General features: G+C 43.4%; 2 protein-coding genes across 2 annotated transcripts in view; both read right to left on the bottom strand.

Annotated features, from left to right (window-relative positions):
* The window catches only part of shoc2 (SHOC2 leucine rich repeat scaffold protein), a 618,526-nt gene that overhangs the window by 569,303 nt on the left and 36,329 nt on the right, over nucleotides 1-12,894 (bottom strand). The gene's annotated exons all lie outside the window — the stretch shown is intronic.
* Nucleotides 7,708-10,194, bottom strand: adra2a (adrenoceptor alpha 2A). Its single transcript, XM_080721496.1, has 2 exons — nucleotides 9,968-10,194; nucleotides 7,708-9,690 (listed from the first exon to the last, which is right to left on the bottom strand). The coding sequence occupies exon 2, from the start codon at nucleotides 9,469-9,471 to the stop codon at nucleotides 8,212-8,214; it is 1,260 nt and encodes a 419-aa protein (XP_080577622.1). The 5' UTR covers nucleotides 9,472-9,690; nucleotides 9,968-10,194; the 3' UTR covers nucleotides 7,708-8,211.

The raw sequence follows: 12,894 nt of genomic DNA, 5'->3' as shown, positions 1-12,894 counted from the left end.
CGCTTTCTTGTGGTCCCTTTTAGGCCTAGAATTATTTCATGCTTTAACTATTGTAAAATAACAGATATACAAGCTCACAGCGTGGCACTGCAAGCTTGTAGATCTGCTATTTGGGATTTTTTTTCTTCTTTTTTTTCTTTTTTTGCAAGTCTTTGAATAGGCTATATCTGTAACTAGAACATTTGTAACTCATATATTTGCTTCTGGGTGGTCCCTGGAACAACATATTTTGAGATGGGGGTCCGCTGTAAAACACATTTAATTTTGGGGGTCCGTGACATGAAAAAGTTTGAGAACCACTGATTTAGAAGACATTTATAGAATCGTGTCAAAAATATTTGCACAATTATTGTTCAAGATGTTTCAAAAATAGCTGATCTACAAGCTTGCAGCGCTGTGAGCTTGTATATCTGCTATTTTTTTAGGCTAATAGTTAAAGCATAGAATAATGGTTAAAGTGGTTCAAACCTAAAGTGACACAAAGATTTGTAACAAGCAGGGTAATCAAGTCTTGGATGCAATCTACATACATAATGTCCTGCCATGGAATGTATTCAGACAGCGTCTACATATGGTAATAGCCGCGCTGTGGAATGTATTCAGAGTCTTCAATGTGCCGTAAGCAAATTAGGGGTGAAACAGTTCACAAAGTTCACTGTTTGGTTCGATATTTTTGTGTATTTCTTTTATTTCATTCAAACTACATACCCGACATCTAGGGCAGTGGTTCTAAAAGTGGGGTCCGCGGGCCCCCGGGGGTCCTTGAGGGGGTTCCAGGAGGTCCCCCGCTAATTTATATAGCATCAACACCTGTTTAACCACTTTAAACAAATATAAAGGCTGTTTGAAAATCTAACAAATGTGAACTTTGTGGGAATTTCAAATTCTGTGGGGTAAAAATAGCACTGTTGCTACTATTAACACATTAAACGCCCACGTGGTGCCCACGCGCCAATCTTTTTGATGTTTACGTGTGCCCAAGACGCGTTCGACGCGTTGTACAGTAAACTATACTGTACTGTAGCTACTGCACTTGGCTACCGCGGTGATGAAACAAACTCCATTTCCCAACATGCAGCGCGAAATTACGTCACCCGGACGTGCTGTCTGTCTCGTTGACTTCCTGTTTAGCGGCTGCACAAAAATGCTGTTTTCTCCGGATTCTCTTCCTTTTTTCTTTTTTTTCTCAAAACGGCAGCCTCTTCTACCGGCCGTAACACAAACACTGTGGCTTAGAATTGATAAAAAACGGTCCTGACTGAAAGAAAAGATTTTCGCGAAATAAACAGGACATACTTGGATTACATTTACTCGGATTACTTTTCTCGCCAGTACTTCGAAGGTAGGTAAAATGGCGGGTTGCCATGGGCACCAGCAAATTAAACGTCGAATAATTCTGGGCACCCGATGTGTTAAGCACTATTTCACATTTCATTATGAAGGACGTTGAGGTGAGAAAAACAAGCGCTCCTCTACCCCAACACTCCACTGACCATGGTGGTGTTGTGAAAGGGTATATAGGTGCACCAGTTTGTTTTATATGTTGGTGTGGAAACGTTGTATTTGAGTTCCGCATTAAAAATCAGATTCCATACACCGGTTCAGTTCGGTATTTCACACCCTAATACAAATGGACAAATACTGTTGCACACTGTATTGCATTTTATGTCATTGTAATCAATGTGAGTTAAGATCTTACCTTTCATTAATTCTGTAAATATATGGCACAATCTGTACTACCAGTCAGTATGATGAAATATTATTTAAAAAGGTCTTGAGCCACTGTCCCCAAATGTTTTTATTCTTATTTACTTATTAGTATTACTACTTCAGTGTTATTAAGAAAGGAATATCTTCAGAAATAGTGTCATATCCTGGAATAAATTCCTTACCAAAATATGTCTTCACCAATGTGTTTGTAAAGGTGTCTAGTAACACATCCCACAAAGACTGAAATAGTTTCCCTAGGGAAATCAGTTACAGCTGATGAAAGTTGGAGGCCCATTAAGTTAACTATACAGGATAAAACACACCAAAATAAATATGCTTTAAGTAGCATGTGAGGGGTCAATCTAGGGGTTTTTAATGATTCTGAATCCAATGTTCCATTTGTTTTGCACAGAAAACATTCCTTGGGGTCAAGGCAGCTCCCACAAAACTTTGAAAAGTGATGACTCATCACTAAACAATAATTGTATGGGGGCTGATTCTAGCCCAAGGAATGTTTTTTGTGCAAAACAAATGCTTTGCAATGGATTCAGAATCATTAAAAACCCCTAGTGTGGGATGTGTTACTAGACACATTTACAAACACATTGGTGAAGAAATGTTTTGGTAAGGAATTTATTCCAGGACCTTTTAAGATATTCCCTTCTTATATGAGCACTGAGTCATTGAACTGAAGCTGCTCTGAAGCATTCTTCAGCCCATTTCCCTGAACAATATCAGTTCTAATAATAATGCGTCCAACGATGCCGTCTCGGGGAAGATTGGAGATGATTGCTTTTAATCATGATGACTGCCGGGAAAACAGATTTTGTCTGTACAAATTATTTTTCCGGGAAAATATCTGATGTGAGGAGTACTTGGCGGGGGGGGGGGTCTTTAATCAGGCCCAGGGGCTGGAAGCTAATCAGACACCTAATGAGAAAGGGGAATTAAAAATTATACTTCTTAAATATTTAAACACTTACATAAACCCTCTAGTAAAAGAGACCTGAGTCCTGTCTTTTTTCCTTTTACACCAAATCTCTGGGTCAAAAATAGCTGATCTATATCAGTGTTTCTCAACCACTGTGCCTGGGGACCTTTGGTGTGCCCCTGAGAAGGGTCAAGTGTGCCCCTTGAAACTGCTTGAAAGCCAGTATTGTATTTATCATTTTAAAAATGATTTAAACTAAAACAGCCGATCTACAAGCACACAACGCCTCGCGGTGCGAGGCGTTGTGTGCTTGTAGATCTGCTGTTTTCACTACTGTTGTGCGACAGCCTTGTATGATGAAGCAGGGCTTTGCGAAGAAACGTACACATTTGAAACTTGGAGATACATGGTTTCTCCCCGACAGCGACGATATTCACACCCCCGTATTATGTTGGTGTGCCCATGGATTCTTGGGACATGAAAAGTGTGCCCATGCAGAAAAAAGGTTGAGAAACACTGATCTACAGGCTCACAATGTGACATGTCTTGTGCTTGGTTCAAGGGTTCAAGTGGTTAACACCTTTCAACTTTACGTCCCTATTTTGGGAACGGAATTATAGTTGAAGATGTTTGATTCAAATTGAGAAACAAATGTTCAATATTGTGTTATTTATCCACTGGTGATGCAAACTATTTAGATGAGTAAACAATTTGTGCAATGTTCTGATTCTTTCCTTTTTACGTGGCTAAATAAACAATGACTCACAGATGTGCATACAATACAAGCACCTTGAATAGGCGGATGTCAGACTGAAAAAGGTGCTTGGGTTGTAGTACTGTACGTGGGTGCTTCAGTGTACATTCACTGTCATCATACCCTTATCCCCCCGAGCCACCTACGGCTGGGAGGCAGTGGGACTGAGTCACTAGGGCCCAAGGTGGAGGGATCTTCGTCATTTTATACTTTAACTATTGAAAAATAGCAGATATAGAAGCTCACAGCGCGGCACTGAGTGCTGCGCTGCGAGCTTGAAGATCTGCTATTTTTGAAAAGTTGTGAAAATGTGTGCAAATCTTTGAATATATATATATATTTTTTTTGCGAACATTTGTAACTCAAATTTTGCTTCTGGGGGGTCCCTGGAACTAAATATTTTGAGATGGGGGTCCATGGCCAAATACATATCATTTTCGGGTCCTTCACGTGAAAAGTTTGAGCACCACTGACATAGAAACATTGGGTTTTCAAAAAACTTAGAAGGAGTTGAAATATTCAAAGACTTGCACAAATTTTCATGATTTTTCAGAAATAGCAGATCTACAAGCTCGCAGCGTGGCACTCGGTGCCGCGTTGTGAGCTTGTATATCTGCTATTTTTCAATAGTTAAAGCACAAAATATGAAGTGAATCCTTGTACCCAGGGCCCAGAATTTGGTGCGACACCCCTGAGAAGAAACAAGATACGCAGATTGACTCGTGAGTATTGTGCACTTATAAGGCGCAAGCAGGTTGCATCACCAATTGGCACGCACAGTTTACAAAACACCTCAAAACTTGGCACAAACCCACAGGCACCCACAGACGCACACATACAAACAAGACACTCACTGAGAGTTCAAAAAGTGATGTCGTGAGGTCACATTTGACACCCACTCCCCAACTAATGCAGTGTTCTGTGCAGCGTGTACCTATCCTGCATCTAGCACGAGGCAAGTCCCAAATTCAGAGTGAACATTTTTAAGATGCAGAATAGATACACGTGTGCCTGGTGACCAGGGACATGCAACGCGTCGCAGCGAGCTTGGAGGCTGGCTATTTTCTGTACTTGATACCACACTAAACTAAGCATAATCAAGTGAATACTGGAGAGATGACAATTCTTTCAACATTATGCTGCGTTCAGTTCAGTTCAGGAGAGTTTGGCATGGAAAGAGGGTGTTTTTATTTCTTTCACCATAGTAAAAACTGCATTCTACCACCTTTTCTATTCACATTGGTTTAAAACAGTGGTAAATAGGCCAACAACCTTGAGTTGGCTCATGGACCCCGCCCACTGAAACAATTAACGATTGTAACTAAAGATCCTTGCAAGTTACATCTGTGTTTTCTTTCCTTTAGCTATATGGAAAAAGTGGTAGAAAAGCAATTTACCATTCGAGGTCGTGGGTTGTTGCGGCTCGTGGCACAACCCTGAAACAGTGGTAAATCAGCCAACAACCCACTCCCTCTCATGGTAAATGGCTTACTTCATAATCTGGAGCGGGCACTTTTTACAGGTGGATAAAAGGGCAGGGCCTCAAGCCCCCTTTGATGTCTATGTGTACACGTGCCTGCTGGTGACATTTTATCTGTGTCTTTTTGAATGGTTTGCCACACTAAAAGCTGTTTTATACTTTTATACGAAAAAGTGTCTATCCCCAGTGTTGGACAACAAAAATAACAGATCCTCAAATAATACAAAAAAATAGTTTGTCAACTCTGGTGATCCCTCCCTAGGCACAACAGCACTGCAGGGGGTGAAGCCTGCTTAGCAGAACAGCTGGCTCTCTCCAGTGTGAGCAGAACACACTTACTAATGATATCACCAGTGTTTGCTGATGCGTGAGGTAGAGAAAAATATACACAGAGAGAGAGGGAGAGAGAGGGAGGGAGGGAGGGGGGCAGAGACAGAGAAATATTAAACAGAGGGGGAGAGATAAGCAGGCACGTGCACACATAGACATCAAAGGGGGCTTGAGCCCCTGCCCTTTTATCCGTCTGCAAAAAGTGCCCTCTCCAGACCACAAATGCAGTTTTTACTATGGTGAAAGAAATGCAAATGCCCTCTTTCCATGCCATACCTGAAGGCAGCATTCAAGAGAATTGCCTTGTCCAAACTCCCCTGAACTTGAATACAGCATCTTATGTTGAAATAATTGCCCTTTATGTGTGGAAAGTCCATGCCGTATCTCCAGTATTCACTTGATTATGCTTAGTTTAGTGTGGTATCAAGCACCGAAAATAGTCAACCTCCAAGCTCACTGCGACGTGTTGTGAGCTTGGACTGCTATTTTCTGTATTTTCACCAAAAAGCCCTTTCAGAAATGTCAGCCCCTGCCTCTCTAACATTCTCTGCACGTCCCTGGAGAAAAGGCATAACATGATGGGAGGAAGAAGAGCAAGAGACAAAGAAGAATGTGCGGAGAGATTTAGAGACGTGTGTGCGCGGGTGCATGCATGCATGAGTGTGACAAGTAAATGATGTGCACAAACTGCACATGCATGCACTCACACAGGTTGTTCCTGGATATACTATTACAGAGATAGAGAAATATGGGAAGATAGATTCCTAGAGAGATACTGAATGGAAGATAAGAGAGAGAGAACGAGAGGCAGAAAGATACAGACAGCGATCCACCAGGTTCTGGTTTGACAGGCTCTGTATATTTATCTTTACTTAATGATGCATATCATATCGTCGTGAGCTCGTGACATAGAGGGGTAAATGAACCGTTTCTACTGTACTTCCAGCCTTTGTATATCCTTAACATTCATACCTCATTTATAAGCCTCCCATAAGGACTATGTAAACAAAGCCTCGGCAGGCACAGCATGTTTTTTTTGTTCTCATCAATATATCGTCGTTGTCGGGTGGAAACCTTGTATGTCCAAAACCGTTCGTCTTGTATTTATCATTTTAAAAATGAACTAAACTAGTGAAAATAGCAGATCTACAAGCACACAATGCCTCGCACCGCGAGGCGTTGTGTGCTTGTAGATCGGCTGTTTTCACTACTTTTCTGCGACGGCCTTGTATGATGAAGCAGGGCTTTACTTGGTGAAAAAACATATCAATTTGAAACTTGGAGATACAAGGTTTCTGCCCGACAGTGACAATATTGTTTTGTGTCTAGAAAATGACATTTTACCTTTCGAAATCAAACACCTTGGACCACATACACTTAACATCCTACCTCAAAAACACTCTTTAGTAAGGACCACGTGAAGATACAATTCAATTCAACGTCAAACAATAAAAGAACATAACTTTCTCCCAAAAAGGTCAGATTCTATGTCTGATTACAGTTTAACTGCCTGTCTGGTCTGTTGCCCTACTGAAAGATTTACATGGCTTTTGGTGTTTGGGGAGGTTTCAGATGAGGTCATTGGCTTGTAACTCCCTGTCAGCGAACACTCACAGGAATCACAATCATTCAAACCATGTTTGGCCTTTTCCTGCTTGTTTCTCCCTCTTTCCCCTGTAAGCAATCTCATCTGTCTGCGTTGTCTATGTTTGACACTGCTGCCAGGTTGTGTGCATGTCGCTGTGCTCCTGTTCCCCCGCTACCAGCATGTCTGTGTTTGTTTGAGTGCATTATAATGTCCAAGGCATACTGTATATAATGGTGTTGTCAAAATGGTTCCCCCAGGGACGTGCTGGCCATTGGGAAAAGCAGGACAACTCCCTAACGGCCGGTTCATTCCCATTAGGAAAAAAGTTAAAATAAAATGTCGGCCTTTGTTCCATTTTGGGGGCTGGGCGGCCAACAAAGTAAATCGTCACTGTCGGGCAGAAACCTCGTATCTCCAAGTTTCAAATTTGTACATTTTTTTCACAAAGCAAAGCCCTGCTTCATCATACAAGGACGTCGCACAAAAGTAGTGAAAACAGCAGATTTACAAGCACACAACGCCTCGCGGTGCGAGGCGTTGTGTGCTTGTAGATCGGCTGTTTTCACTAGTTTAAATCATTTTTAAAATGATAAATACAAAACAAACAATTTTGGACATACAAGGTTTCCACCCGACAACAACGAAATATAACTCATGTAATTGGCCCACTGGCTTGTCACTTTGTCACAAATCTTTGAGTATCAGCAGCGCTAGCACGCAATGAGGGCCTCTCCAACTCTTTTTCCCGGGCTGAATCAGGGGCCCAGCACGTCCCTGGGTTCCCCCCTCACTGTGAGAGCTGAGAGACTGATGCCGAGGCCACAGGGAAACGGGTTTATTCTTTACCCTCCAACACACGTCATCACCATATCATATTAGAAAATGGCACAATACTGTATCGATAACAATGAAAACGGAAACGAAAATATTCAACAAACACGTCGTACTGTATAACATACTATTGTAAGAGAACATCAGGTTACATCATTGCATTCACCGTGTTCTGCTGTGACTTATCGTCTTTCTCCAAATGTTTTCATTCCAAGGAGGAAACCCCCAGTTTGGTATTCATTAGGCCACGACCAGTAAGGGTCCATTCGGGTTCCTAACTATCAATCAGTCATTCAGCAGGGGACCCCCCCTCCTCGACCCTACTTTGAGAACCACCGATTTATAGTATTTACAAAAAGAAAAGAAACTTGGTTTCACTGTGGCTATGAGGCTGAACACTTTGTTTAAATTATTCTGATGTGTCTTTAAGCTGTGGTTGATGTGACGTTAAACATTGCGAAAGAAATAAACCGTAGATGCTGCTCTGCCGCATGTATACTGCTTGTCCAAAGGAAACCATGTAAATGTCAGTGTATTTTACAATCTATACAGCAAAAGAATGTTGTGCAGAAAAGCGCTGCTGCCCGTCATACCACTCTCCTAGCGTCTCTTCGGCACAGGATCTTTTTGAAAGACCTCCGGAAGTCATTGTTGAAGATGGTGTAGATGATGGGGTTCAAGGCACTGTTGCAATAGCCAAACCAGAAGAAGAACTTGAACAGGGTGTCGGGGACGGCGCAGGACTGGCACAGGGCGCCCAGGGTGTACGTGAAGAAGAACGGGAACCAGCAGAACACGAACACGCCGATGACCACGGCCAGGACGAAGGTGAAGCGCTTCTCGCGGTTCTGCCGGCCTTTCCACCGGCTCCCCTTGGTGCTGCTCTGCTCCCGCTTGGGGAGGTGGTGGTTGTCCCCGGGTTTGATTTGGCTCAGCTTGGTCTTGGCCTTAGCCTTCTTCTTGATGGAGCACGGGTTGTTCACCTTGTGGTCGGAGGAGGACGACTCCTCTATGTCCATCCCGTTCACCTCCGCTTTCTCCTCCTCCCCTCCCCGTTCTCCTCCCTCCACCTTTGCCTCCTGCTCGCCGTTGAGCTTCTTTTGGCAGTCGTCGCCACCCCCGCCGCCGCCATTCTCCCTCTGGTTCCCGGCGGCGGTGGGTATCATCATCGGCGTCTCCTTCCTCTTCCGGTCGCCCGGCGGCGTCCGCGTCCTCTTCTTGGCGATCTGGTAGATCCGCACGTAGACGAGCACCATGATGACGCACGGCAGGAAGAAGGAGCCGATGCAGGAGGAGATGATGTACCAGCGGTCCTCGTTGATCTTGCACATGGGGCCCTTCTCCACGTCGCTCTCCTTCTCCATGGAGATGAGCGGCGGGAAGGAGATGACGGCCGCGATGACCCACACGACGAAGATGATGCACTTGATGCGGCGCGGTGTGCGCTTCAGGTTGTACTTGATGGCCTGCGTGATGGACCAGTAGCGGTCCAGGCTGATGGCGCACAGGTGCGCGATGGAGGCGGTGCAGAAGAGCACGTCGAGGGCCAGGTAGATCTCGCACCACACCTTGCCAAAGTACCAGTAGCCCATCAGCTCGTTGGCCAGGGAGAAGGGCATCACCAGCGTGGCCACCAGGATGTCCGCGGACGCCAGCGAGACCAGGAAGAGGTTCTGGGGCGCCCGCAGGGCCCGGCTCGTAAACACGGCGATGACGACCAGGACGTTGCCGAACACAATCAGGAGGATGAGGATCCCCACCAGGACGCTGAGCGTGATGTGGATGCTGTAGGGGGCTCTCCCTCCGCCGGGGAGGGTCCCGTTGGTGTCGTTATTATCGCAACCCATCGTTGGAGCAGACTCGCGGCCCGCCACTTCCCGCCCGGTGGGGGGGTTCACGTGAGGTTAGCAAATGTCATCCACTCGAAATCGACGAGGGGCTTTTAGGGGATGCGATTGGGAGGATTCGAATGACTGCTCTGATGTGGTGTTTGTGGATTTTTTTGTCTCATCGTTGCGTGCCCAGTTCTTCAGAGATCAGCTCTTACACAACGAGTGCCAGTTCCTCTGAAAATAGGGGTGCAGGAAGAAAAATCTATAAATAAATCGGATTTTGATGCTGGTGACACTTAAAATATGAATAATAACCATGCATTGCAAAAGAAAAAAACTAAACCAAACCATACCAAACAACAACAACCAAAGACTTGGATATTTACCAGTGTGTAGACCTATAGCCTACTTGTGACACTTGTTTTGGCAATGTAAACGCATGTTTTCTCATGCCAATAAAGCTCCTTTGAATTGAAATTGAAAAATTGTATGAAGTTAAATAAAACCTTACCTTAGGCATTGTAGGCAGCGTCACAGTCCCTACGCAGATCAATAACAAGACAGTCCACTTGGTCCATGTTGGCAGCAGGTGGCTCAAGAAGAATGAACTACTTTCAGCCTCTGTGTGTGTGCGTATGTGCACGCACACGCACGCGCGTGTGTCTGTCTGTCTCTCTCTCTCTCCACAGAATTATCCCTGTGCTGCATCTAGTTGCGCCTCACAGCTAATAGAGCGGTAATCACGTTATGGCCGGTCGCTGGCTGCTGTTGTACTGCTGCTGTCTGTCTGTGTGTGTGACTGCGTGGAGAGGTTCTCCTCTTCTCAGTGCAATATTCCGTGGCTCTGCCACTCCCTCTCTTTATACCAAGCCCCCTTCCCTTCCCTTCCCTTCCTACTAGTCCATGTTGCTTAGCAGCAGCCAGGGCCCGCACCACGTGAATGTTATATCCAGGAGTTTTTTATGACTTTGTCATAACTCCCTTTCCATCTGACACGTTCCCTTCTTTACGCGCAGCGGGGCGCGCGTCGATCGTGCATCATCCAGTGTTGACTGACCACCCGGTGATGTTGGAATTAAAACACAATAGCTACAGGCAGCAGTGGCGTCAGTTCAGCAAAAGGCCAAAGCTAAAGGTATGGCAACATGACTGGTGTCTTGCACGCCAGGCAGCAACAGGCACGATGAAAAGTACATTTTATTATTTCCTCCTGTAGCCAAAGGTATGGCAGTTGCCATAGCTTGCCATACCCAATTGACGCCTCTGTACAGGCGCACTGGAGCTCTGCTGCCTACACCCGTTACAGACAGTCCACTGGTTCCCAAACAGTGCGTCGTCATTTGTGTCGCCGACCCATTTTTATGGGTCCATTTGTATTTTGTTTCCTACATTTAGTTTTTTTAGTTATTTTTCTAAAAATATTTTCTAAAAAACATTCCCCAAAAAGCTATTTTTTTCCTGAATTAATAACAAAATTCCATGATTTTTTCAATAATTTCACGAAGAAATCAAATAATTTCCATCTAACACAATTGTTTAAGAAGTAGTGAAAATAGCCTATCTACAAGCTCACAACACGAAGCAAGGCGTTGTGAGCTTGTAGATCTGCTGTTTTCACTATAGTCTGGCTGGGTCCCTGGCAAACGTCCAAATATCTCTTTTGGGTCTCTAGCTAAAATGTCTGGGAATCACTGCCTGGTCTAGTCCGTCTAAATGTGACACATTTTCATCAAAATATTCCCAGTATATGCTATATATTCTGCTATATAGGCTACCTGACCTGACCTGCCTAGATGGAAACATGGGCTAAAGTAAGATAGGAACAATATAGGCTAACATTGAGTCACTGGAGCTTGGGTGTTTTGGGTAAACAGAACAGTATTGATGCGCTTGAGTGCGCTGACAAAGCGCAATGATACAGTGACACCTGTCGTCTTCTCCAAGAGTCTCCGGGCGCAGCAACATTTTTCCCCCTTTTATTATTCAGTGGAAAAAGTACTCAAATGTTTTACTTGAGTAAACGTATCAATGTTGCAATGTAGAGATACTGTATGATACAAGTAAAGGTCGGTCATTCTAAATGTAGACCTACTTGAGTAAAAGTCTACAAAAGTAGTCTATTGGGACCAAAATGTCGGCTACTTCACTTGTACCAAAAGTAAATGTCCTATTTCAAGTCTTCAAATGTATTACAAAATCGTTTGAAAATAGCAGATCTACAAGCTCACAATGCAACACCTTGTGAGCTTGTAGATCAGCTATTTTCAAATGTCCGAAATGGAGCCTAGGCTACATATGAGGCAAGTTGTTAATGTAGGCTATGTTTACCCGTGACTTGTAAATAGACTAAGCCCCCATGCTCCCCCCCCCCTTTTTCTTCGTATTCTGCCTTTTGTATTTGATGTTATGCTTTTGAAACTGATATTATCCTAGATAAAGTACTATGTTCTATCCGTCTGTCTTTCAATGTTATATGAGATACTTAAAGTGTGGTTCCTGTGGAAATAAGCCTCGGCTTTCTAGGATCTCCTTTTAGTTGACCTTGTACCAGTGATTTGTACTGTCATGAAACTGTACTTTTTTCTATTGCAAACTTCTAATAAATTCTTCAATCAATCAATCAATCAATCAATTAATAATATCCTAATCAAAATGTGTTCATATAGCAATCAGTTTAACCAAATACTTCGGCAGGCTATTCCAGAAATAGCTGATCTACAAGCTCACATCGTGTTGTGCGTTGTGAGTTATTTATGGCAACTTTTGAAAGTCTTTTTTTTAACTAGTCTGCAGCTTATAGTAACAAAGTAAAAGTCCGGAATTCAAAATGTAGGCCTACTGGTATCAACATAGAAATACCTACTTAAAACACCAAAAGTAAAGCCTACAACATGTTTGAAAATAGAAGATCTAAAGCTCACAACGCATCGCCATGCGACCTGTTGTGAGCCTGTAGATCGGCTATCTGGGTATAAAAAAAAGGCTAAAGTTGTTAATATATGTTTTATAGGCCAATATTATATTTTATATCTGCTAACTAAAGTTTTCAAATAATTGTAGTGTAGTAAAAGTCCAATATTTGGGTCCAAGATGTAGTAGAGTAGAGGTATAAGTATTGGAAATTGGTAATACTCAAGTAAAGTACAAATACCTCATAATTGTAGGTCTACAGCACCATTATGTATGATTTTTGGCAGCTCCTGCAAGCACATTCATTGTTACAGCTGTTAACCAGCAGGGGGCGGACTGGTGCCGGAGCAGGTGCAACGGACGGTCACATTTCTACAGCAGAACTTCTGTAGGCCTACACAGGTTTAGTGTGACACACAATATCATTTAGTATATTGAAGAAAAAAAGGATGCCATAAAGCCTCCAGTTTTAGTAGCTTCATTCTTAGTAAAAGCGTGTATGAAAAGTTCAGTTATTGGCTTAAAGGA

The sequence above is a fragment of the Nannobrachium achirus genome (genome assembly GCF_963921795.1).
Source record: "Nannobrachium achirus genome assembly, chromosome: 3".
In the NCBI taxonomy this organism is placed as follows: Eukaryota; Metazoa; Chordata; class Actinopteri; order Myctophiformes; family Myctophidae; genus Nannobrachium; species Nannobrachium achirus.
This window is presented reverse-complemented; position numbering and strand designations above follow the sequence as displayed.

Coding starts and splice junctions, on each gene's coding strand:
- adra2a (XM_080721496.1), bottom strand. CDS start 9,471: ATGGGTTGCGATAATAACGACACCAACGGGACCCTCCCCGGCGGAGGG.